The sequence below is a fragment of the Cydia amplana genome, chromosome 6 (assembly GCF_948474715.1).
Source record: "Cydia amplana chromosome 6, ilCydAmpl1.1, whole genome shotgun sequence".
NCBI lineage: Eukaryota > Metazoa > Arthropoda > Insecta > Lepidoptera > Tortricidae > Cydia > Cydia amplana.
In genome coordinates this window covers 2787776-2813386 of record NC_086074.1, presented here as the reverse complement: position 1 = coordinate 2813386, position 25611 = coordinate 2787776, and the positions used below count along the sequence as shown (strand labels likewise).

Genomic DNA, 25611 nt, shown 5'->3' with positions numbered 1-25611 from the left:
ATCGCCCACAATGAGACCTGGATAAATCTCCAACGTTTTCGGGTCTCTGATGGACCACGAAACCATGTAGACCGTGACAGTATAGTAAGCAGAAAAGTATCATACCCATTATCAATCCCGTTCACTCCAATCTTCTCCCCCATATCGCCCACAATGAGACCTGGATACGTTTCCAACGTTTCCGGGTCTCTGATCGGTACCATGAAACCGTGTAGACCGTGACTTGTTCCATCTGGTGTGATTAGTTGAGCGAAAACTAGCGAGTGTGTACACGTTCGACCTGTAAGAAATATGATAAATTAATTTAGTATATTAACCTCGTATAACTCATGGCAATTTTTGCACTTTTGTATTTGGAACTTTTACTACATGGTAACTTCAGGTTTAATTAGGTTTAAGCTGGAGTTACCATGGTTACCAGTACTGACAGCAGCAGAAGTTGCTAAGCGGGCGAGGTGATCAAAATTAGATTAGATTAGATATATTTATTTCTTAAAGAAAAAGACACAGTATTTTACAAAACAGGATAAAACAAAGGCTTTCATTAGGCTTATTACCTTGACGCGCTCCTATTCTCTTAACAATCAAGTCGCGTCAAGATCATTTTGAACACCCGCTTAGCAACTATTGCTGCTGACTCTACAATTTGACACTGGGTTAAAGGTTTAACCACTTAACCCCGGGTTAGTGGGAAGGTGCAAGTGGCCCTAAGAGTTCAAAACTAAAATGTACTTATCAAATGCGCAGGGATTTATAAGGTTAACCAGACATGTGTAATCAGTGTTGTGAATAACGCTTATTTTTAGGCTTAAGGACTCGAGCCCTCAAGACTCGTAAGTCTTGAAGACTCGACTATATTGGAGAATTGTATTTATTTAGTTTACGCGTATGGATGTAAAAAATCGTCTTTGCCGCCTTTGAGGCGTTAAGCTTCGAGAGTCTTAAGGGTTCGAGTCTTTAAGCCTCGAAATGAGCGTTATTCACAACACTATGTGTAATAGTTTAAGTCCTAGGACTTAATCCTAGGACTTAAACTATTACCATACGTAATTTAATTTATATCGATATACAGATACTAGTCCTGGGAAACAGGACAGCACGGAAATCATAGACAGACGAAGCCTCGGGACTAGTAAAATACATACCGATAAAAACCAATACACACACAATAAATAACATATAACACAAATAACTTTATTTTTATATCTTCACAAGTGCCAACATCTGATCTTATGACCTCAAAACGTGAGATTTACAAGTTGACAGTGTCAAAGGTTTATAGTAAAATATATGTAGTTATACCTACCGATGACATTAAACGCATAAAACTTGTAAAGTAATGGGTTTTTTTACGATATGATCCTATAGAAACCTACAATTAAGTGTTTTGTGACGCTATAAAAACTTACAATGAAGTATTTAGCGTACCTAACTAATTAGAATACAATATAATTTAAAGGCTCTCATAAAAATAGAACGTTTATTCATATTTTGACTACTGATGCGCCGTCAAAAAGTTTCTAATATTGCAAATGGAATAATTTCGAAAACTACACATATTTTTGTATGGGGAATATCATTTTCCTAGAACGGTTATTTTTGTTCTTTAGGTATTTCTTGGTGAATTTTTAGTAAACCGCCGCGGCTGACGTTGATCAGTATGTCAAGTGCGGATGGTGCAACTGACACTTAAACTCTACACATCTTATAAAATATACTTGGTCAAGCAAATCTTGTCAGTAGAAAAAGGCGGCAAATTGGAAAAATCGCGGGTTTGTAACACTACGTTTGAATTGTTCGAAAAGCGCGTGCCATTTATCTTATCTGTGGAACTGTTTTGTTTACATTTCATCGTTGTTCAATGTACATTGCTGCTTTTGGTTCGTTTCCTAGGGATACCATACTTTAGTTTGCTTTACATTGCTACTAACATATCCTGCTTGACAGACTATAAATGAATACTTGGTTTAAAACTTCTGGCCGCAAGTACAGGTACAAGTACTTCAGGGCTGGTTATTCGCTGCAACAAATATTCATATACATATGTATATTCGCTTATATGTGTATAAAAGTAATAGGCGCTGGTGGCCTAGCGGTAAGAGCGTGCGACTTTCAATCCGAAGGTCGCGGGTTCAAACCCCAGCTCGTACCAATGAGTCTTTCGGAACTTATGTACATTCAGCAGCAATAGTTTGTAAGCGGGCGAGGTGTTAAAAATGATCTTGACGACTTTATTGCTAAGAGAATAAGAGCGAGTCAAAGTAATTTTGAGCACCTCGCCCGCTTAGCAACTTCTGCTGCAGACTGTACGAAACATTACTTGATATTTACCATTCGCTTTTCAGTGAAGGAAAACATCGTGAGGAAACCGGACTAATCCCGATAAGGCCTAGTTTGCCCTCTGGGTTGGAAGGTCAGATGGCAGTCGCAGTCGCGTGGCCAATTCTTTGGATTTGTTGTCAAGCGGACCCCAGGCTCCTAGGAGCCGTGAGTAAAATGCCGGGACATCGCGAGGAAAATTATGTTTTTTATTATTATTTATTGATAATGATAATGATGTGTAAAAAAGTAATAATGCCATTGTGCAACCGTATAGCAGAGGAATCAGATAGCCATTTATCAATTGTTCTATTCTTCCCTTTTATTCGTTTTGCTAAAACAACGCAATAACTTGTATAGTAATTGCTACTTAAGAGTTATGTTATGTAAGCTTTTTACAATTGTCTAGATCAGCCATATTCAAAGTGTGTTCCGCGGAACCCTAGAGTTCCGCGACACCCCTGCAGGGGCTCCGCAAGAATTTAGAATTATGGTTATTTAATAAAAAAATACACTTCTAAAAACTATTGTTTTATTGTAGGGTTCCATCAAGTATTTCGCTTTCCAAAAGGGTTCCGTCAAAAAAAAGATTGAGAACCGCTGGTCTAGATAACTTAGTCATACACTTTTTTCCGCCTGCTTTGTTAAGAGTCACCCAGCAAGCTCGGCCGAATTTAACCTTCCCATACAAACGGAGTTTCGTTCTCATTTTAAAACTACGTGTTGGATTGTAATTAAACTTTGCACATATGTACAATGACATGAGGATTGTGATGTTTATAAAACAAACCAAATTGCACTTTAAACTCTCACGTTTTGTACACATATTTAATTACAGAAACTGGTCTACCGCGATATAGTTTCATTGTTTTTACCTTAAATTCCAACGTTTCAGTTAATTTACTTTCTATACATCTCGCTCGCACTAATATGCGATGTTATTGAGTGGTAACCACACAGCTGTGGTCACGGAAAGACTTACGTCCCAGCAAATGTCAACGGAGATATAAATCCCACCATAAACATTTCATGTAAAGTGTTGCCAAGACTAGGCGCATAAAGCTTTTACTCTAACAAGTTATCAGATCCAATAGTAGGTACAAAGACTTACTCTGTAAGTCCTAACTTTATAAGCTCTAACTCAGCGGTCGGCAACCTTTTAGCAGCCAAGGGCCAAAAAGTAGTTAACAAAGTAGACGCGGGCCGCACTTTGTTAATATTTATGATTTTATCTGACATTGTCGTTGTCATTATTACATACAAAATAGCCAGGGAGGCTCGCGGACCGCAAGTGATAGGTTAACGGGCCACATGCGGTCCGCGGGCCGCGGGTTGCCGACCGCTGCAGTCTAACTGTATAAAACCAAATAAACAAAACAACACTGAACTACCCCGCATAAATAAATGTTGAAATAATGTCCGTTTTACCTAGATTACCAACCCAGCATTTGGCAGCCTCGAAATCCGGGGAGTGCAGCACGAATTGTCGCGTCGTCGCGTCGTACGTGGCGGTCGTGCGCATGAGACGCGCGTCTGAGCCGTGCGCCACTTCTGTCAGCGCGAACGCCGCTAGGATCTACAAGGAAATGATCAATATTAATTCACTATCCACCTTATATTCATCTTATACATCTTATTATTCACCTTATATGTATAACTATTAACATTATTCAAATATCTATCTATCTAATCTATACCTTTAAACGAGCAATTCTTGTATATTTATTTATTTATATGTATATATATATTTCGGGGATCTCGGAAACGGCTCTAACGATTTCGATGAAATTTGCTATATGGGGGTTTTTGGGGGCGAAAAATCGATCTAGCTAGGTCTTATCCCTGGGAAAACGCTCATTTTCGAGTTTTTATACGTTTTCCGAGCTTTGCTCGGTCTCCCAGATATTCATTAATAAACTAGCGACCCGCCCCGGCTTCGCACGGGTTAACAAATTATACATAAACCTTCCTCCTGAATCACTCTATCTATTAAAAAAAAACCGCATCAAAATCCGTTGCGTAGTTTTAAAGATCTAAGCATACATAGGGACAGACAGACAGCGAAGGAAAGCGACTTTGTTTTATACTAGTGAAGGTGTATTCGGTAATTCAGAATACAGATATACAGAGTGTTATGGAATTATGTGTGTTTTTTAGAATTACCGACTTTCTGACGCATTTGGAATTACCCGGCCGCATCTCATTACTTTTGTTGTTTTTTTTTACAGTTACATTTTATTCTAGAAACATTCCAGACTGGTATACACTTTTATAAATGTTGGACGATCTTATTGTGATATTCTTATTATTAACTTTGACATCTGTATTTAATATTTTTAAGGAATAATAATATGTAGTAACATCAATAAATTGCTCTGATAATTAGCTTAAGATGATTTATTTGTAATGACTATTTAAAAGTACTTGTAGATAGGCCTACTTGAATAAAGAATATGTTTTATCTTTAAATCTTGAATAAAATATTAAGTTAGTGAAAGTACACTTTTTCACATACCACCAGTTTGGCACTGACATAAACGCTATCGAGAACGTAACTTACTTTCTATGCATCTCGCTCGTACTCGCATATTACTGCGAGCGAATATAGAAAGTAAATTACCTACGTAGACGTTGGCGTATATGTTAGTTTTGACGTTAGTGACTCGTGGTACGGGTACTTAAGTTTTATTTAGTCGTTGCGAAAACTCACAGGCAATTTCATGTAAGTGTAAACTTCTTATATGCAGTAACATAAAATAAATCGATCGATCAAATACCGCAATGTAATAAAACTAATAAAAATCATACAAGTTCTTGCACCATCAACCTTGGTACTTTGTTCTTATACATATCCTCCTAAGGCCCAGCCATACAAATGAAAAATCTAAGATTTGCCACTGAAATTTGAACCTGTAGTGTAGGAAATAGAGTAGATTTTGCGTTGTTTGAAAATTAAACGAAACAAAGCAAAAGCTACTCTGTTCGAATTGAATATGGTTTAAATTTCATCGAACTGAATAAGTACTTTAGGTAGGACCTTGGGCCCTTGGGAAGTTAAATTCCTGATAATGATGCTCCTGTCCTGTAGGCCTAGCACATGATTGGCGCGACAGTATCTCGCGACGAGATAGACTACCCGTCTTTTTCTAAGTATGGTAATATTAGAGGGACGGGTAGTCTATCTCGCCGCGAGATATTGTATTATTTTTTTATCTCATTAGGATCGAAAGAGCTCGTGATTCTGAGTAGAAATAACACAAAAAAAGCGGCCAAGTGCGAGTCGGACTCGCCCATGAAGGGTTCCGTATTTAGGCGATTTATGACGTATAAAAAAAAACTACTTACTAGATCTCGTTCAAACCAATTTTCGGTGGAAGTTTACATGGTAATGTACATCATATATTTTTTTTTAGTTTTATCATTCTCTTATTTTAGAAGTTACAGGGGGGGGGACACACATTTTACCACTTTGGAAGTGTCTCTCGCGCAAACTATTCAGTTTAGAAAAAAATGATATTAGAAACCTCAATATCATTTTTGAAAACCTATCCACAGATACCCCACACGTATGGGTTTGATGAAAAAAAAATTTTTGAGTTTCAGTTCGAAGTATGGGGAACCCCAAAAATTTATTGTTTTTTTTTTATTTTTGTGTGAAAATCTTAATGCGGTTCACAGAATACATCTACTTACCAAGTTTCAACAGTATAGTTCTTATAGTTTCGGAGAAAAGTGGCTGTGACATACGGACGGACAGACAGACGGACAGACGGACAGACAGACAGACATGACGAATCTATAAGGGTTCCGTTTTTTGCCATTTGGCTACGGAACCCTAAAAATGGCAAAAAAGTTCACAATATATAAAAATGGCAAAAAATTTAAAAAACAACTCAATTAAACGAAAAATTACAAAGTTTAACTCTAGCATAAGTATTGTTACAGTTTTATAGTTTGCAAAATTTCCATACAATTCACAAGTCTCAGCCAAAAAGAGAAAAAAAAGAAGTGTTTACCTACTTTAAATTGCACGGTACTAGTTTGACAGTTTGACAGTTACAAAAAAGCAACACGGTTATTAGCTTCGATCAACACGGGCTTCCGACACGTCGGAAGGGATAGGCCCAAGCGATATCTTGACATTCAAATCATTCTGCCATTTTTCGCGGGGGGGAACGTGCACACAGTCGCACTTCTCACACACATACAAAATCCAATCTGTAATGACGACATAAATACATAGAAAATGACACCCTACACAGACAAATCTTGCACACCTCGATCTGTTTTTGTGTACGGACGAATCACAAGTGTCACAACACGCACACTAACACATTTTCGTCAAAGAATTTTATTGTTTTCTGAGAGATGAGAAGTCGGATTTGTCGCTCGACCGATCCGCAATTTGTACTGGGCGAGCAAAATCGATAAATCCAGCAATTACATGAGACTAAAATATCATAATTTAATTGTGTTTAAATGTAATTAAACGTATGACATGTAAAAAAAATATTACATGTGAAATGTAAGACCTTCTTTTTGTAAATTTGATGTTCCCGACCTCTTTTTACAACAAAAAACCGAGCAATTAAGCATTTTTGCTGCTGCTGTGTTCACTCGCGCGTCTGGACTCGGTCTAGTTTAAAATCCGGGCGCAACTAGTTTTATTACCCGCGCTAGATCAGTAGATCTTGTACCTAGGCAGAGGGGAAATAGTGCGAATGCCGTCTCCCTTCCGTGTTGCTTTAAGGTTATTAGTAGTAGTAAGTAGGTCAAAGTAACTTGTTATGAAAAATGGTGTTGCAAGTCGATCTTTTGACTTGCGCGATTATTTTTCATAACAAGTGAATAAAATTGGTGTTAATTAGGTACACACTTGACATTAACAACTGGTTAAATAAATGACGTATTTTACTGATTAATTAATTTTTGCATATTTAAACGTGCAGCAAAAAGTACTTTATGTATGAGAGAATACTGATAATATTTTAACAAATATGAAGATAAGTAGGTTGTTTGAGCTCCGGGGAAGGACATAGAATAATATTTATCACGTCACAAAAATCAACATTCAACGCAAACGGTGGTCGCGGACAGAAACAACTGATACATTGTACTTAAATTTAAGTTTTAATTAGTTTCAACATTTCAAGCTGCGACCTAAAGGCGGGACTCCACCAGTGTGTGGCACAAGCATATCACTACATAGTATAAAACAAAGTCGCTTCCCGCTGTCTGTCCCTATGTACCCACTTTACCTATGCTTAGATCTTTAAAACTACGCAACGGATTTTGATGCGGTTTTTTGAAATAGGTAGAGTGATTCAAAAGGAAGGTTTATGTATAATTTGTGAACCCGTGCGAAGCCAGGGCGGGTCGCTAGTTCAGTACAAAAATGTTTGGTACTACACTAGCATCAGAATGATATCTGAATGATGTAATTTAGTTATAGTGCATTGTATCAAACACCCAACATTTATTTATTTAATCGTATGGCGTATATACATAAACATCTTTACATTAAATAGCTACATAACTATAAGTCCACATTCAGGGACCCGATCCACGAGATTGCGTCGGATGTTAACTTAAACAGATCTTCCGGGGAGCCTGAGAAAGCGTGTACAGGGCAACGCCGAATGATGTGTTCTATAGTCTGAGCTTCTTGACCGCAGTCACAGAGAGCAGAGTCTCGCCATCCCCACTTGTGCCGAAAGTAGTAGCAGCGTCCATGGCCTGTCCTAAGTCTGTTGAGGCGACACCAGAGTTTTCGTGGGAGACTGAAACCGTCAGGTTTGGCTGTAGGATCTATGGCTTGCAGGACGGTACCAGCAGTTAGTGTGTTCCACTCATCCTTCCAACACTGATTGACGTCAAATTGAGACACAGTGTTTGGGCCGCAACGCATGCGGGGCGGCGAGATTTGAGACGCTGGGGTGGGGGATTGCAGAAGGACTGGTGACAAGGTACAGACTGTTGCGATTTTATCTTCACTGCTTCTCTCCTCAGCGCTTGCAGTCTGCGCAGGTGTGGTGGAGCAATATTACTAAGGACTGGCAGCCAGTAAAGCGGCGTTGAACTAATAGTGCCCGGCACACATCTCATTGCTTCATGCAACTTAGTGTCCACTTTTTGAGTGTGTGCGCTACCTAGCCACACTGGCCCCAGTGTGGCTAGGTGTGGTTTGCCGAATACTGTGCCCACAGTATTCGGCCGCCGAGAAAACCAATGCGGTAGCCGACGTGCGCAGGCAGTCAGCGGATGCACCCCATGTAGTGCCACAAAGTTTGTGAAGGATGTTATTCCGCGAGGCAACCTTCAAAGCCACCTTTTGGAGATGTTCCTTGTAAGTTAACGTCCTGTCCAATGTCACTCCGAGGTACTTAGGGAACGGGTTGTGCTTTAGCAATTCTCCTTTGAGAAAGACGGTTGGTTGGTAGTTGGCAAGTTGGTTGTTAAGATGAAAACTTGCCACTTCCGTCTTTCTTGCGCTCACAACCGGCCGGGGGCGCGGGGCGTGGGGGCCGGGTCACGTACGAGTATGAAGGTATCGCGGCTGCTCGCTTTTGGTTTTTTTACCTACATATATGATTCTTCTACTAGTTTTAAGTATTTTTTTTGTTGACTCGTAGAAAAAGTATTGTATACAATAGTGATATAATCAAGCTTTTCAATCTCGTACCTTCCTTAGGCAATTCAGCAAGCTTCGTTGCCTAAACACGGTACTCGACTGAAAAGCTCTCCATTATATCACGATTGTATAAAATACTATTGTGCATACACGCAGTATCTTTTTAGCACTTTTTCGATACTTCGTGTAATGACCACTTAAAAAATATTGAATGAAATACATACCTTGTGGCCAAGCTTATTTTAAATGTCATCTCTGACAAATAAGTGAACCAGACATGTTTTTTTTTTCATTCATTATTTTTCCGCCCGTACCCTCCATTTTTGCTACTTCTTGAATGAAAAATATTTTTTAAATTTACAATTTTATTTGAAAGTAAGTACTTGGTCGTAGAAAAAGTATTGTATGCAACGTTGTTTAACTGAGTCAAAAAATACTCGTGGCGTCTTTATTAACAATTTTCGGCTTAGCCTCAAATTGTTACTCACGTCACGCCACTCGCCTTTTTTGACCTCTCTTAAACAACGGTTGCATAAAATACTATAAAACATAATTATAGCATTTAAGCTAAACAAAAGCAAACAATACGAATCTTGATCTTTGCATAAACAATAAATATTGTAAAGAAATTAGAAATCATGGCATTTTTTTAACTTGTATGTTAATTTTCTTTGTCTTCGATATAAGTCCCGTGTTTGGAAATTTAAATTTGAATTTCAAGAAAATATTTAGGTACATAATGATTACATAAAGTTTAAAAGCGATTATATTAGGTTAAGGCCTAAGGGTCATGTCGCCAACGTCGAGGATATCTTATAGTTTTAAACGAGCAATTCTTGTACTTATATTTATATATTTCGGGGATCTCGGAACGGCTCTAACGATTTCGATGAAATTTGCTTATGCTTTTATGGGGGTTTTCGGGGGCAAAAAATCTATCTAACTAGGTCTTATCTCTGGGAAAACCCGCATGTTTGAGTTTTTATGTTTTCCGAGCAAATGTGAGCACTCCATTTGTGTAATTATAATGTAGGTAATAGCGACCTGCCCAGCTTCGCACGGGTTAACAAATATACATAAACCTTCCTCTCGAATCACTCTATCTATAAAAAAACCGCATCAAAATCCGTTGCGTAGTAAAGATCTAAGCATACATAGGGACAGACAGACAGCGGGAAGAGACTTTGTTTTATACTATGTACTTATGTAGTGATGATTGCCGCAGGTGGTCTGGCCCTAAGCACCGTACTTATTAGGCACTCTATGACCCTAACAAGACAAACAAAAGAATGGATTCCCAATGAACGCACTGGGTTTTCCGTTTCACGAAATATCACAACATCGTTCACGAAATATCATAACAATCTTTGAAATGTAAAATAAAAAAATACATTGTCTCGAATTGAGAAAAATATTCAATGTTTGATATATTTACTTGAACTCAACTATAGAAAGGTCGATTGTGTAAGTAGGTTTTTTTTAAGCATATTGGTAACGGTGTCCTGATACAAAGTTCAAGGCGGAGAAGACCGTGCCACACACACAGACACACACGCAAACACAAACTTTTTCTTTCCTTTTTCTTTCTTTGAATTACTTAATTTCTCTAACATTACCTATTAGATTAGTTTTTACTTTCGCAGCTTTCGAATTACGAATCCGGCTACAACGTGACAGGCATAGCCTAGTGTGGGGCAGGACATTGATAATTGTTAATAAGGTTTTTTCTTATAAACAAATATTATTCTTTTTCTTCTTACTTAATCTTATATGTATTTTTTACAATAAACTCATCAGACGCCGACTCTCGGGAGACGCAAGTGTGGGTGGTAGCCCTTAGGGTTGTCACTCACCTCTCTCTTAACTAGTAGTGCCTCGTAGAACTTGTAATATTGCTCAGTACCCAGTGACAGCAGTGCGTTTGAGGGCAGATATATGCCGATAGCCATCTTCGCTGACACGCTAGGGTTGAGCGAAGTATTACATTAAACTCATTAGGGTTGCCACTCACCTCTCTCTTAACTAGTAGTGCCTCGTAGAACTTGTAGTGTCGCTCAGTACCCAGCGAAAGCAGTGCGTTTGACGGCAAATATATGCCGATAGCCATCTTCACTGACACGCTAGGGTTGAGCAAAGTATTACATTAAACTCATTAGGGTTGTCACTCACCTCTCTCTTAACTAGTAGTGCCTCGTAGAACTTGTAGTGTCGCTCAGTACCCAGCGACAGCAGTGCGTTTGACGGCAGATATATGCCGATAGCCATCTTCACTGACACGCTAGGGTTGAGCGAAGTATTACATTAAACTCATTAGGGTTGCCACTCACCTCTCTCTTAACTAGTAGTGCCTCGTAGAACTTGTAGTGCCGCTCAGTACCCAGCGAAAGCAGTGCGTTTGACGGCAAATATATGCCGATAGCCATCTTCACTGACACGCTAGGGTTGAGCAAAGTATTACATTAAACTCATTAGGGTTGTCACTCACCTCTCTCTTAACTAGTAGTGCCTCGTAGAACTTGTAGTGTCGCTCAGTACCCAGCGACAGCAGTGCGTTTGAGGGCAGATATATGCCGATAGCCATCTTCACTGACACGCTAGGTTTGAGCAAAGTATTACATTAAACTCATTAGGGTTGTCACTCACCTCTCTCTTAACTAGTAGTGCCTCGTAGAACTTGTAGTGTCGCTCAGTACCCAGCGACAGCAGTGCGTTTGACGGCAGATATATGCCGATAGCCATCTTCACTGACACGCTAGGGTTGAGCGACTGCACTGCTTCGTTGATTGTCATTATTGCTCTGGTCTGGGGACAATAATCTCATATTAATTATTTTTTTATTTAAACTTTTATGCACAATGATATACAATTATGTACAAATGGCGGACTTAATGCCAAAAGGCATTCTCTACCAGTCAACATGAATAGTGGCAATTTATCCGTGAGCAAACTACAAGATAGCTCGGCTGTTTGATGGGAGAGCCACAGGCATTTTTTCCCGATTTCAGAGTTGGTACCGTAGTAAAAGTTTCTCAGGAAGGAAAATGTATATTGATATTGTACGAAATTCTTGGCCTCACTTTGTCAACATACTTTTTCAACCGCATTAATTCTGGCGTGAGGAATTTGTACTGGTTTATTCTGTTGACCTGCAGCTGGGTGATGCGTTTCCACTCCACAGGCGGAGTGACCGAGAGGTAGCCGAAGAGTTAGACCATCAATGAAAAATTATTTCCTCTCTCTAACGCACGTGCGTTGCTGTCCCGTCGATGATGCCGGCGGTGAACGCCACTGTGCGGGCGGGACAGCAAATATAATCATGCGCGTGCGATAGAGATAAGACTAACTTACTTTTTTAATATAACTCAACCGCATTAATTCTGGCGTGAGGAATTTGTACTGATTTATCCTGTTGACTTGCAACTGGGTGATGCGTTTCTGCTCTTCCACGGACGGAGTGACTGCGGAGTGAGCGAAGAGTGGGTCCTTCTCTAGTGTGTGCCATATTTTGTACTGGAACAAACGTGTTGATTAAACATTTGATAATCATTATTACAGGAGCCATAGAGTAGATACTGTATTTAAAGTTGTAAGGTCAAGTGAAGTAAATGCATCTATGGGATTATTGCGTCTCTCCGTTCTTTCTCGAATACGATTGGTCGAAACGCCCTCTACATGCAACGTTTCATTTCCAAGTAGCTCAGGCTTTATTACTAGTATAGTATAGCAGAGGGCGCTTCGAGAAAGAACGGAGAGACGCAATAATCCCATAGTTGCATTTACCTCACTTGACCTTAGTTTTTTTCAATATGGAAAATTATGTCAGAAAAAAAGCGTCCCAAAATGTATATATATTTTTCGTTCCTTCCCATATAAAGTCTATGAGAAATGGTATAGGAGTGGAAATCAATATCTACGGACAATGTTTTCTCCTATTAGGATCGAGATAAGAGCTTGCTAAGTAGAGACATAACATTTAGTTAATTTAAAAAAAATCAGTGTTCAACTTTTAATAAAACGGCCCATAGACATAGTTTGATATAATTCCTTTTGGCTTGTCCTTAGTCAGATTATTTTACATTGGGCTATAAAATAAGAGTGAAAATCTTACATTGGTAATAGTAATATAACAACGTATTTTATTTAAGTATTTTACATAATTAATATTTATGAACCTCCAGGTCTTTTTTGTTGTATTTTTCTTTTGCAGTAGGTAGTTTTGTATTGTATTTTTGATGTGTTTATATGACTGTTTGGTTTTCTAAATAAATAAATAAAAAGTAATATTAAATTTCAGTTGACAATGGGGCATTTTAATTTTATTCTAATGTATAATGTAATAAGTACCTATATTTTTTTCACAATCTCTACTAAAGTCTGTGCGCACATTCTAGCACTGCTATTATACTCAAATTGAAACCTTATTAACATGTGTTAAAGCACATTTTACAATGCACAATATAATAACAATGGCAGTGAATATTATCAATGCTGACTAATGACTAATAGTAATAAGTCATGGGTATAGTCACTTTCCCAAGTAAATTGGAATTCTCCACGAATATAATGAGCTAATGAGTAATAGATAACCCCTTGTTAACCCCGTATGCAAAAAGAGTTACACGTTTAACGGCAATGTCTGCCTATCTGTCTGTGGCATTGTAACTCTGCAACAGACGGACTGATTTCAATGCGGTTTTTTAGGGTTCCGTACCTCAAACAAAAAACGGAACCCTTATAGAATCACTCGTGCGACTGTCTGTCTGTCTGTCCGACCATTCCCCCCTCTTATATACGAAACCACAGGATCTTAAATCTTTTTAAATAAAAACCGGCTAAGTGCGAGTTGGATTACAGCAAAAAAATCAAGTTTATTGTATGCGAGCCCCACTTAAAAATTGATTATATTCTGTTTTAAGTATTTCTTGCTATAGCGGCAACAGAAATACATTATCTGTGCCAATTTAAACTGTCTAGCTATCACGGTTCATGAGTTACAGCCTGGTAACAGACAGACGGACAGACAGACAGACACACGGACAGCGGAGTCTTAGTAATAGGGTCCCTTTTTACCCTTTGGGTACAGAACCCTAATTAAATACATTAAAACATTATAGTATAGCATAGTATATAGTATCCTATAGATTAGTATAGATCCTAGCACATCTATATGATCCTACCAGCTACAATTCTAATGCTGAAAAAAAAACGAAGTATAGTGACAATGACCTGGATAAGAGAAACCTGCCCTTCATCATGAAAATTAAAGTCAAGGTCTAAAAACAAAAGAAGCAGGTAGTTTCTAATTTTCATTTGGAACAATAGGGTATTTGACTGTATTAAAAATAAATTCTTTTTCACCACACCAGCTCTGAAAGGCTTACTTCAAAAACGGATAGACTACAGTAATTCACATGTAGTCCAATGCAAATTTTGAGTTGTTTTCTTATCTTTGCTGGTAGAATTGACTTTTAAATGATGACTTTGGATGATAAATATTTAATAACATTCATTTGAATTTGATTTGGTTTGATTTTGTTTGGTATTTTACATTTAATATTTGCTTCGGGTTGGTGTGGAGAAAATTTTTGTGTTTCATTCGGGGGCAAATTTTGTTTAACCCTCGTGCTTTGAAACCCTCACAACGCTCAAGATTCCAATTTTCGAATTTTGGAATCTTTCGCTTGCTCGGGTATCAATATTAGCACGAGCGGTTAAACATCAACTTTGCCCCATTGTAAAACAATTAACTATTACACCATGTAAGAAATAAAGCAACAGAAGATTATTACAGAAACAGCAGTTATTTTTAAACACAATTTATATTTTAAAACCCGTATAAAACCATAAAGAGTAGGTAATTTGATTGTGACGTCACATGCTAGTGTTTCATATAAATTCCATAGTAGCAAATCATTTTCAAAGTTCAAAAAAAGAAACTGATTTGACTAGTAGTCAAATACCCTATTGCAGGGCTTCCCAAACTTTTTTTTACTGTGAATTTGCCATTTATTTTCTCTGATCAAAATCTGCCTACCATACAAGTTATAGTTGTCGACACATGGCATAGATAGCCTCACAATGCCCTTGGGATAATGCGGCACAGTATAAATAAACTAGAATCAATATTAGGTCAGTATTTAGGGTTCCGTACCCAAAGGGTAAAACGGGACCCTATTACTAAGACTCCGCTGTCCGTCCGTCCGTCCGTCCGTCCGTCTGTCACCAGGCTGTATCTCACGAACCGTGATAGCTAGACAGTTGAAATTTTCACAAATGATGTATTTCTGTTGCCGCTATAACAACAAATACTAAAAACAGAATAAAATAAAGATTTAAGTGGGGCTCCCATACAACAAACGTGATTTTTGACCGAAGTTAAGCAACGTCGGGCGGGGTCAGTACTTGGATGGGTGACCGTTTTTTTGCTTGTTTTGCTATATTTTTTGTTTATGGTGCGGAACCCTCCGTGCGCGAGTCCGACTCGCACTTGGCCGGTTTTTTTTTAATTGTACATAGCGAAAAACGACCCAATCATTATTTTTTACTATCAAAGAATTCAATGATAATAAATATAGCACCATCCATACCTGTGATAATTATCAAAGACTATATAATTATCTCAATTATCTGGATAATTTCGAGCCCTGTGATGAATAATGTATCTAGTAATTAATTAAACCGTTGAACTATGATAAAAAAATAAAAAATTGGTCCCATTGTTTGTTAATTTAGTAGTTTATTGCTAATTACCTATAATCTACAATACCACAACAACAAAAAAACAAAATCAAATTATTGACTTATATAGTTTTGGGAGGAAGTTTAAACACATTTAAGAGATCATAGTATTCTAATATTCAAACTTTGGAATAATAAATAGGGGAATAAGCACAAAAATGAAAAAACTTAACATAACAAACCAAATATAAGTAAGAATGCTTAACAGGCCATTTAAATTAACACATTGTGGTGCGCTAATATAGGAGGTCATATGTAAAATCCATAAACTTTAAACACGAATCTGTTATCACTCCTCTTACATACACTTCCTCATAGTGACTACAAATGACATCACAGATCACACCACTGAATCTGAATCATTTTATTGACATGAAATTGATAAAGTTTATCGAAATTCCGCGCCAAAAATATCTTTTTCTACTCCAGCACTTAAATGTGTCAATTAAATGACTGACAGTGATATCTAAAGCAATGTCATTTGAATGCTTTGTCTATAGGCTCATAAGATGACTGCTAGCAGTCATCTTATGAGTATAATACAACTGCTTTATTTTTTTTAAATATACAAGTTCCGATCATCTTGATTGAAAGAGGTATGTTTTCATTTACAATAATAACTCTTTTTTTTTTTTAATAATAACTCAATTTTTTTTAAATAATAACTCTTTTTTTTTAATAATCTCTTTTTTTTTTAATAATAACTTTTTTTTTTTTTTTTTTTGCTGCAGCTGTCATAGAAAAAGTAATGTATGCAACAGCTCATAATTGGTTCTTAAAATTCTCGGGTCTTTTTTTACAAAACTCGACTACGTCTCGTTTTGTAACTTCGACCCTTGAATTTTAAGAACCCTTATTATATCACTGTTGCATAAACTACTATTATTACGGTAATAAAATTAAATACGTTATTTGCACGAGATACATTTCTGATAAGGCTGTCTCATACCATACTCATACACTCACCTTAAGTTTAAGTAGATTTATATCGCCTTCTAGCGCTAGTTTTAAACGTTTCCAATCGAATGTGGCGGTTCTTCTAAACTCATCCAGGGGCCCACTCGGGAGATCGGGCAAAAAACTCAAGTCTTCCATTCCTAAAATTTAAAAAAATCACTACAGGCACGGCCTAACCTTAAAAACACTAGCTATGAATTTAAATCACATTTAATATCGCCGATGACCGCGACAGCTTGCCGATTAGGGAAGGCACTTAAAATTCCCGACTAGGCACACGTTTAAATTAATAGGATACTACAATCAACAAAAAACTTTGTGCCGTAAACTAAGTCTCACCTTGTTATTCGGTTAACTGGTGATATAGAAAAGAAAAGTTCAAATGGGCCTATAACAATTCAAGGAATGTAACAACTTGCGATAAGTTCAGCAAATAATAATGTTAAATTTGTACTACACGCCCCAAAACCAAAGATTGAGTGCGATAGCATTGACGGTCGACCGAGCGAGCGGGCCGCGAGCGACTGACACTGACAGCTAAAGCAATGTTGCTAGACTTCAAGTTTGAACTTGCCACAAAAAACTTCATTCCCCATAAAGTTTCATTTGACTCATTAGATGTATTATTTTTAAAGATGAAGCCCAAGCCATCTGTCACCGTAGCCTCACACACACAGACACATTTTATATACGATTTACAATCAGGAACCAAAGGCATGTGGTCATATCGATAAAGTCATATCGATAAACTATACGGCCTTTTTACAATTTAAATTTTACTTGAAAGGATTTATACTACCTAAAATGAACAGATAACCATTATAACATAACTCTATATACAGTGTGTAAATCCAAAACGGGCGATAAATTCAACCAGATATAGAATTTATCCTTGTAAACATTAATTTAGAAATTTTTTTAAGTTAATCTTTATTATGACCCCGTTATAATTATTTGAATTATTGTCTAAAGGACGCATGGAACGCCACATATATAAAAGTTACATTAAAACCAAATAAAATAGGTTTTTTGCAATAATTGAGTTTATTATTATTTTATATCTTTATTTACTTGAACTCTCTAGGCTAGGTGATTTATAATATGAATATAAAAGTAAAATATAAAAACACTTACAAAACAATAAAAAATACATATAAACACATTATAAAAAACCTAACCTAGGGTGCCGCCAGCAGCGGGGCAAGGCCCAAGCTGCCGGTGGTCAGGGCCGCAGAGAGAGGAACCGGCGGACTATCCGCGCCGTGTCCAAGATCACCGCCTTCTGCATCTGGCCCTTGATCCAACCACCTAGCGAGAGTCTCTCAAGATGTTGGTCGAGACTCTTCGCTATTAGACCGTTCGCTGAAACAACTATCGGGACAATGATCGTCGAATCAACATCCCACATGGCGGTTATCTCGTGAGCCAAGTCTAGGTACTTACTGGACTTGTCCTTCTCGGCTTTCACGAGATTCTCATCATGGGGGATGGTGATGTCAACGAGCACGGCCCGGCGTTGCGCTCGATCTATTATCACAATGTCAGGCTTATTGGCTACAATAGTCCTGTCAGTGATGATAGATCGATCCCAATAGAGCGTGGCACGACCATTCTCGAGAACAGGCGCAGGTAAGTACTTGTAGTACGGTACTTCGCGGTCCACAAGGCCGTATAGAAGAGCAAGCTGCTGGTGAATAATCCTGGCTACGAGATTATGTCTGTGCAAGTACTCGCCGTTAGCAAGATGAGAGCAACCGGAAATGATATGCCTGAGTGACTCTCCGGGACGGCGGCATGCCCGACAAATGTCGACCGTACCGTCCTTCAGGATATATTTCCGATAGTTGTTCGTCATCATTACTTCGTCCGCAATTGCACAGGCAAAACCCTCGGTTTCTCCGAAGAGGTCCCCGAATCGTAACCAGTTCACCGACGCGAGCAGGTCCACATCGGGTCCCGTGAGGGCCTTGTAGAACCGCCCGTGTAGCACCTTACTCTCCCATGCCGCCTTGCGATCCGCAGTACTTAGTACCACAGGTTTGCGCCAGTTCTCGTTTGCCAAGGAGAGCGGCGTGAGGTTCCTGTCTACTGCCACCACATCACGATGCATCCCACACTCGTTGTTAAGGAAATAATTCCTGAGATTGTACACCTCGCGGTTGTGGAGATCCTTGGCGTTTAGGAAGCCTCGGCCTCCACATTTCCGTGGGATGTACAATCTCATGACTGACGAGCGTGGGTGTAGCATACGATGTGCGGTGAGCAATGATCGGACCCTCCGATCCAGGGCGTCCAGCTCGGTCTGAGTCCACCTTAGTATGCCAAAGGAGTATGTGAGTAGGGGCATTACCCAGGCGTTGAAGGCGCGCACTTTGTTGCCTCCTGACAAAAGACTGTTAAGGACTTTTGTGAGCCGACTAAAAAAGCGCTCCTTCACCGACCGTCTAATACCCTCGTCCTCAATACCCAACGACTGTGACATACCAAGGTATTTATAGGTTTCTGATAGATCTGAAAGACATTGTCTCAGAAGGTTGTAAATTTGTTGAATTTACAACCCTCCCCCGCTGTACATGCATAACCGCACATTTATCGACACCAAACTCCATGTTGATGGCACTACTGAAGACTTCGGTGGTTTTCAGTAGCTCCTTCAAGTCTTGGTTATTTGGTGCAAATAATTTGAGGTCATCCATGTACAGAAGGTGAGAAATGACTTCACCCTCTCTCCGAAGCCGACAACCTAGTCCCAAATCCTTCAGCAGGGTGCTGAGGGGATTGAGAGCTAGGCAGAACCATAGGGGACTCAGACTATCACCCTGAAATATTCCTCGCTCAATCCTTATGAAATCCTGCGGGCCAGGGCGGTCATCCCCGCCTCCTGGTTGACGAAGGACTGTGGTCCACTGCCTCATACACGCACTTAGAAAGGCTCTCAAAGCTGCATCAACTTTATACAGCTCTAAGACCCTCCCCAGCCATGAATGAGGCACCGAATCATAGGCCTTCTTATAGTCAATCCAAGCGGCTGAGACGGCCTCCTTGTTCCGCCGTATTTGCTGGCAAATGGTCATGTCTATGAGGAGGAGCTCTTTAGTACCACGGGACCCAACCCTACATCCATTTTGAGCGGGGGCCAAAATATTGTTAGCGACAATGTGCGCGTTGATTTTTGTCCTCAAAATGGATGTAAGGAGCTTATAGAGTGTAGATAAGCACGTGATGGGTCTGTAATTCTTTGCTTCCGTGGTACTACCGGACTTATAGAGCAGGAAGGTAACACCAGTTGTTAAGGAAGGTGGGAGAGAACCAAGCTCGAGGGCTTGTTGAAATTGTGCTGCCAAGCACGAGTGCGAGCATCGGAACCATTTTAGCCAGAAGTTGTGCAATCCATCCGGCCCAGGACTTTTCCAGTTCTGGGCCGTGCGGATGGCACAACTTACGTCATCGGGGGTGATAGTGACTACCCCCATAGGTTCGATGGACTCGCATTCACGCTCGACAACATTCATCCAACTCCCCTCGGTGTGTCCAACAGGCACCGACCAGATGCTACGCCAGAAGTCAGTCATGACAGTAGGATCCGGCGGCCTCGTGTCGGACTCACGAAGGTTGGTTTCCTCCCACTTTCGGTACACCTTCCTTTGGTCACTCTGGAAAAGACGATTCTGCTGGAATCGATCCACACGCTCTCTGTAGCGGCGAATACGGTTTGCCCATGCATAGACTTTCTGCTTAAGAAAGTCGATGCGCTCCGTGATATTGGCAATATAGTCGCGGGGCTCAATACCCGTCCCCACGAACGCCTGATTCACAAAGCGCATTACTCGGGGGCGGTTGTTGCCCCCCCTAAAGCAGATCAGCTTTGCAATAAGAGTCCTAAAAGAGCTGATACGTCGCTCGATCCGTATTTGCCATGCGGGGGCACCACCGTCGGTCCTAGGTGCACGTTCAGAGTCCGGAAACTTGACTCGTGCAACACGGCACGCCGCGATGGCTCCGCAATACATGATCGCGTGCGTATCATCTAAATCTTTACTAGTCCGCAGATATGGCTCTAGTAAAGCGTTTAGGGCTCCCATTAGCGCTAGATTGCGTCTATTCATAGGCAAACGTGGTAATCGTGGCCTAGTGTTGGGCGTGGAGCGATACTGCGTAATCGCCTCATCCAGAGTCCTCCTCAATTGCTCATTGGCTGTACTACTCACACTCTGCGCGATCTCCTCCTCGTCGGCGTTGAGATCCACCCGCGGTGCCCCCGGTGCCTGGTCGGGTGTCGGCACCGGATCCGGCGACGTCGCGGGCGGGTCCTGCGCCAAGGTGGAGGCCGCGCAAGCAGAGAGAGCCTCCAGGCGAAGCCGGTCAAGTGTCGAGTCATCCAACCGCTTTAGCCGCTGAATGACGCGCACCTGATCCGATAATCGCTGCTCCGACATTATTTTATATTATTATTATCCATTAGCATTTCCAGGGTGTTTATTTTAGTGAAGATATCAAAGCTTCAATTAATCGCTATTCCGTTCCGCTGTGTAGAGAGTATCGATATATAACATGATTAAAATCGACAAGTCCACATCCCTAAAAACGTGCAATAAACCCACACATACACATTTTTACGCACACATACAAAGCTTGCCCACCACCAAAATGGCTACGGTTTGACTGATAAATTTTGTACTGAGAAATGATAACGTTGGGGCCTTGATTTGACTTGATTTCGACATTAGAGTCTGACCAGCGAGTCGTGGCACGAAAAAAACGCGGGAATTTCAATAAAAAATTAAAAACCGCACCTGGCAATAAAATTACTATGAAATTAAATGACAGCTTGAAACTGACAGCTTATTTGATAGGAAAAAAAGTTGCCATATAAAAAGTTTTAAATAAATCTCAGTCTCAACTTTCATTAGCCAGAAGGCCTACTGCGAACCCTGTTCGACGTATTGCCTCTCTGTCGCACTTGTAAATTCGTACGTAAGTGTGACAGGGAGGCATAATGTCGAACGTGGTTCGCGGTAGGCCCTCAGACTCTATTACGACCATGAGTATTATATTCTTTGGTCACGACTCACGACCTTGGCCTTGTTAAAGATTTTTGAAGTGAAAACTTCTTTAGCGGCGCTGTGCGCTTTTTGTGATGAGAAAAAATGTTAAACTCGCGACAGGTCACGTGACCGTAAGATTCGTAACGGACACGTGACCTGATCGAAAAACTGTTACAATGTCATTGAGTTTTCACTTCTGCCGGCACTCAAGGAGTGCAACCCGTTGTATATTATTTTATTTTTAGACGCACCTCTTCCAAATGAAGCGTCAAACATAGCATAAACCATGAATCTAGTATTTTAAAATCCTACCATCTATTCTATGGCATAAACATAGGAGTCAAATCATCCATGCTATGTAGAAATACTACCATCTATGATGCCATGTCATGTCAACCAAAGATGTCAACGAAATACAAATGCTGTATAGTGTAGTGTACAGTGTATCTACTAATATTTTAATTATATATTTTTTAATTGTTATTTTAAAACAAGAGGAAAATGAAAACATCAAGGTAAAATCGCGTGAATACACTATACCTAACATAAAATATCATCATCGTTATTGGCCACAGCATCTTTGCAGATGATAGTTGCAGCGGCTAAAGTGGTATTTTGAGGAGGTCGTCTAGCTTACATCGACTGCGATAACTATTGTATAGAATATAGAACAATGGCAGATCGGCATTTCCTGCAGCATCGATCACAGATGTGTCTTGACTCCTGGGGTGGCCCAGCGGCTCTGGGAATTCGTTTCTGCTTGAGTTGATCCAACCAGAGCTCGCCGTGCTTTGCCATGCCTTTCCGCAAGTTACGACGCCGCTCCGGTTACATCTCCGCGCGTTCCTCCCAACAGTTAGCTGGAATGCCGAAGCCATTCATGTCGCGTTTACAGGAATCCTTGAAACGGAGTACAGGTCAACCAACCGGTCTCTTATTAGCTTCGGCAATCTGTAAAGGTCCATTCTATGAACGTGTCCCAGCCAACGGATTCGTCTCTGTTTCTGAATTGCCATTATGCATAATTTATTAGCAAGAGTTGCAAAGAATGTACCACAAAATGGTCCCATCTCAGCATGATGCTGGTGACTTACAGCACTGATCTTCCGATGAGACCATCAGGTGAAACAATCCCGGCGGACAATGATAAGAAAAAAAAAACATACAATAGACAGAAATAAATTAATTTAAATACCTAGGTAACGTGATACAAAGATTAAATAAAATATTTAATGTTAGACCAAGAAATATCTGCAACGATTTTGATAGCACATGCAGTCCTAGCTTGCAAGACTATAAATTATTTAAGTTTCTACGAAATTACGAATATCTATAAAGTTTCGCGACTTTCTTCAGAAACCTTTTAATTATTTCAATAATTATTAGTTTAACTTTAATCGCAAACCATTTTTACCATTCTCGTGTTATATTGCCATTAAATAGCTTCCCAGATAGACACAATATATTTCTGTAATAGCAACACAATGAATATATTCACAATATTGTTAACAGCGCCCTCTCTTGTACGAAGTTAAAACTAATGTAACCTCTCACGTTGAAACCATGCGCCTACGTGCGCCTACGCCATGTTCGCAACTACGTATAGGTAATTTTGTCACACTCTCCTTATAGAGGGCGGCACTATCAAGTAACGTGATTAATGAAACGTCTGACAAGGACAGAGCTATTCACTACGCGTTAGTTAGATAGAGAAACACAGTCACGCCTACACAGAAAAATACACTACTACATCGAAACCCAGACACAGAATACTGAACAAGAAAAGAGAAGTTGTAAAACAACAACTTCGCTGCTTTTCTATCAGATGTAAAATGGACGGGCGGTCGTGTCGCTGCGCGCTCGCGGTTTACGCGTGTTTCTTGTAATATCGAAGTTAATTGTTTAAAAATTTGACGTCATCCCGTTTGTTGTTTACGCGATTATTCGACTAGTCCGGTGTTCGGTGCCGGGGAAGATTGTGTCAGTGCATGTGTTATCGTTTGACGTTACTCACTTCACTTGCTGTGATTTAGCTGATAGCTGACCGGTGGGTGCGCGTGATAATACTATACGTGTTTTTGACGATTAAATCGTCTAGTGTTGGTGTTTTAGCTGCACCATGCTGTGCAAGGTGACATAGTGAACGCTGAATGACCCTGACCTCTGGCAACGATGTCTGGGCGATCGGATTGCAGAAAATTCGCTCCCAACATCTTCAATAAGAGCAAGTGCACTAATTGCTTTCGGCAGAAGGAGGAGCACAGCGCCGAAGCCTTGGAATCTAATCGGGTAAATAAATAAAAATAAAAAATCAATTTTTGTTTATGGTCGTAAATAAAAAAAAAGTTGAACAAGTTTCTAATCAACACGAAATATTCGCGTGTAGGTGTGTCGATAGTTCGATAGAGGTAGGTATGCATGTGTGCGTGGGTTGACCATTGCTGTTGACCTAACGGATTTCATTTCATCGTGTTATTAAAATCTACCTTCCTATATAATTAACTATTGCAGTAGGTACGTATACGCAGGGTTGGGCAAAATACTGGCTTCCACGTATTTGAAATACAAATTACAAAATACATTTTTAAAAGTATTTGAAATACAAAATACAAACTACTTTGGTGACGGGTATTTGAAATACAAAATACAAATTACAGTGTTTAAAATAATGTATTTCAATTACAAAATATACCTTTATTTATTTTTTTGTTTAGCATTTAGTTTTAACGTTAACGAATATCCTTTCATATAAACTTATAGGGTCATTGCGCTAGTTTTCGTCCAGCTCTAGTTTACGTCCACTTGACGAAATTTGAATATAAATACCTACATTCCTGCACAAATTTGGACTGATTTCAATCCTTATGTCTAAGGCGTCTAAGCAATATATCTGTCTACATATAACAATGATATTTCGCAATGAGTTTTTCGGAACTATGTACGAAATATCATTTGATATTTACCAGTCGCTTTTCGGTGAAGGAAAACATCGTGAGGAAACCGACTAATTCCAATTACGGCCCTAGTTTACCCTCTGGGTTGGAAGATCAGATGGCAGTCGCTATCGTAAAAACTAGTGCCAACGCCAATTACTGGGATTAGTTTCCAAGCGGACCCCAGGCTCCCATGAGCCGTGGCAAAATGCCGGGACAACGCGAGGAAGATGAAGATTTCACAAAAAGTAGTAAATTAAAAATGAAATATATATTTGATAATCCGTCAAGTCGTCGAAAACTAGTGCATGGACGGAAACTACTGCAATGACCCTATCCCCTAGATTTAAACGAAAAGTTCCACGCAGAAGTTGACCTAATATATATATTGCTATAGAATATGGCTAATTAAGGAATGTACATAACATTGTAATAACACCTGTAAACCAACCCTTATTATAGCAAAATAAATTGATTGATTGATTGATTGATTGATAATATAGATCCAGTATCCAGCCAATGAAAATTGTATCTCGGCTGGATCGGAGGTTCGCGGTCGGCTCACAGCTTGTGCGAGAGATTAGACATTTTAGGATTATAGAATTTAATAAAATGTATTTATAGAAATGTATTTTGAAGCTTGAAGTATTTGAAATACAAAATACTAAATACATGTGAGTGCAGTATTTCAAATACCAAATACAAAATACTTTTGAGGTAGTATTTGAAATACAAATACAAAATACTAATTTGTATTTCAAATACGTATTTCAAATACATGTAATTGAAATACTGCCCAACCCTGCGTATACGTTCGTACGTATTTAACTTGCTAGAAAAAAAAACGTGAAAACGTTAGGTACTTACTTAAGTTGTTAAATAGGTACAGTCAGCATTAAATATTGTTAGGTAAACAAAATGTTCAAAGCGAGATGATCCATAGTATCCACAATTATGTCTAATACAAATGTACAGACCATTTTGAGCA

General features: G+C 39.4%; 2 protein-coding genes across 3 annotated transcripts in view; one reads left to right on the top strand and one right to left on the bottom strand.

Moving 5' to 3' along the window:
* Positions 1-17188, bottom strand: part of LOC134648712 (peroxisomal acyl-coenzyme A oxidase 3) — a 33036-nt gene extending 15848 nt beyond the window's left edge. The window contains exons 1-6 of the mRNA XM_063503221.1: positions 16985-17188; positions 16655-16785; positions 12299-12460; positions 11594-11752; positions 3748-3895; positions 106-280 (exon numbers count right to left, since the gene is read on the bottom strand). Of these exons, the coding sequence (XP_063359291.1) occupies positions 106-280; positions 3748-3895; positions 11594-11752; positions 12299-12460; positions 16655-16783 (773 nt within the window). The 5' untranslated portion in view covers positions 16784-16785; positions 16985-17188. The remainder of the gene's footprint in view (positions 1-105; positions 281-3747; positions 3896-11593; positions 11753-12298; positions 12461-16654; positions 16786-16984) is intronic.
* Positions 17189-23495: 6307 nt separating this feature from the next.
* The window catches only part of LOC134648606 (protein outspread), a 399873-nt gene continuing 397757 nt past the window's right edge, over positions 23496-25611 (top strand). For both annotated transcript variants that reach the window (XM_063503085.1, XM_063503084.1), the window contains exon 1: positions 23496-23979. In XM_063503085.1, coding sequence (XP_063359155.1) covers positions 23863-23979 — 117 coding nt within the window. In that variant the 5' untranslated portion in view covers positions 23496-23862. The remainder of the gene's footprint in view (positions 23980-25611) is intronic.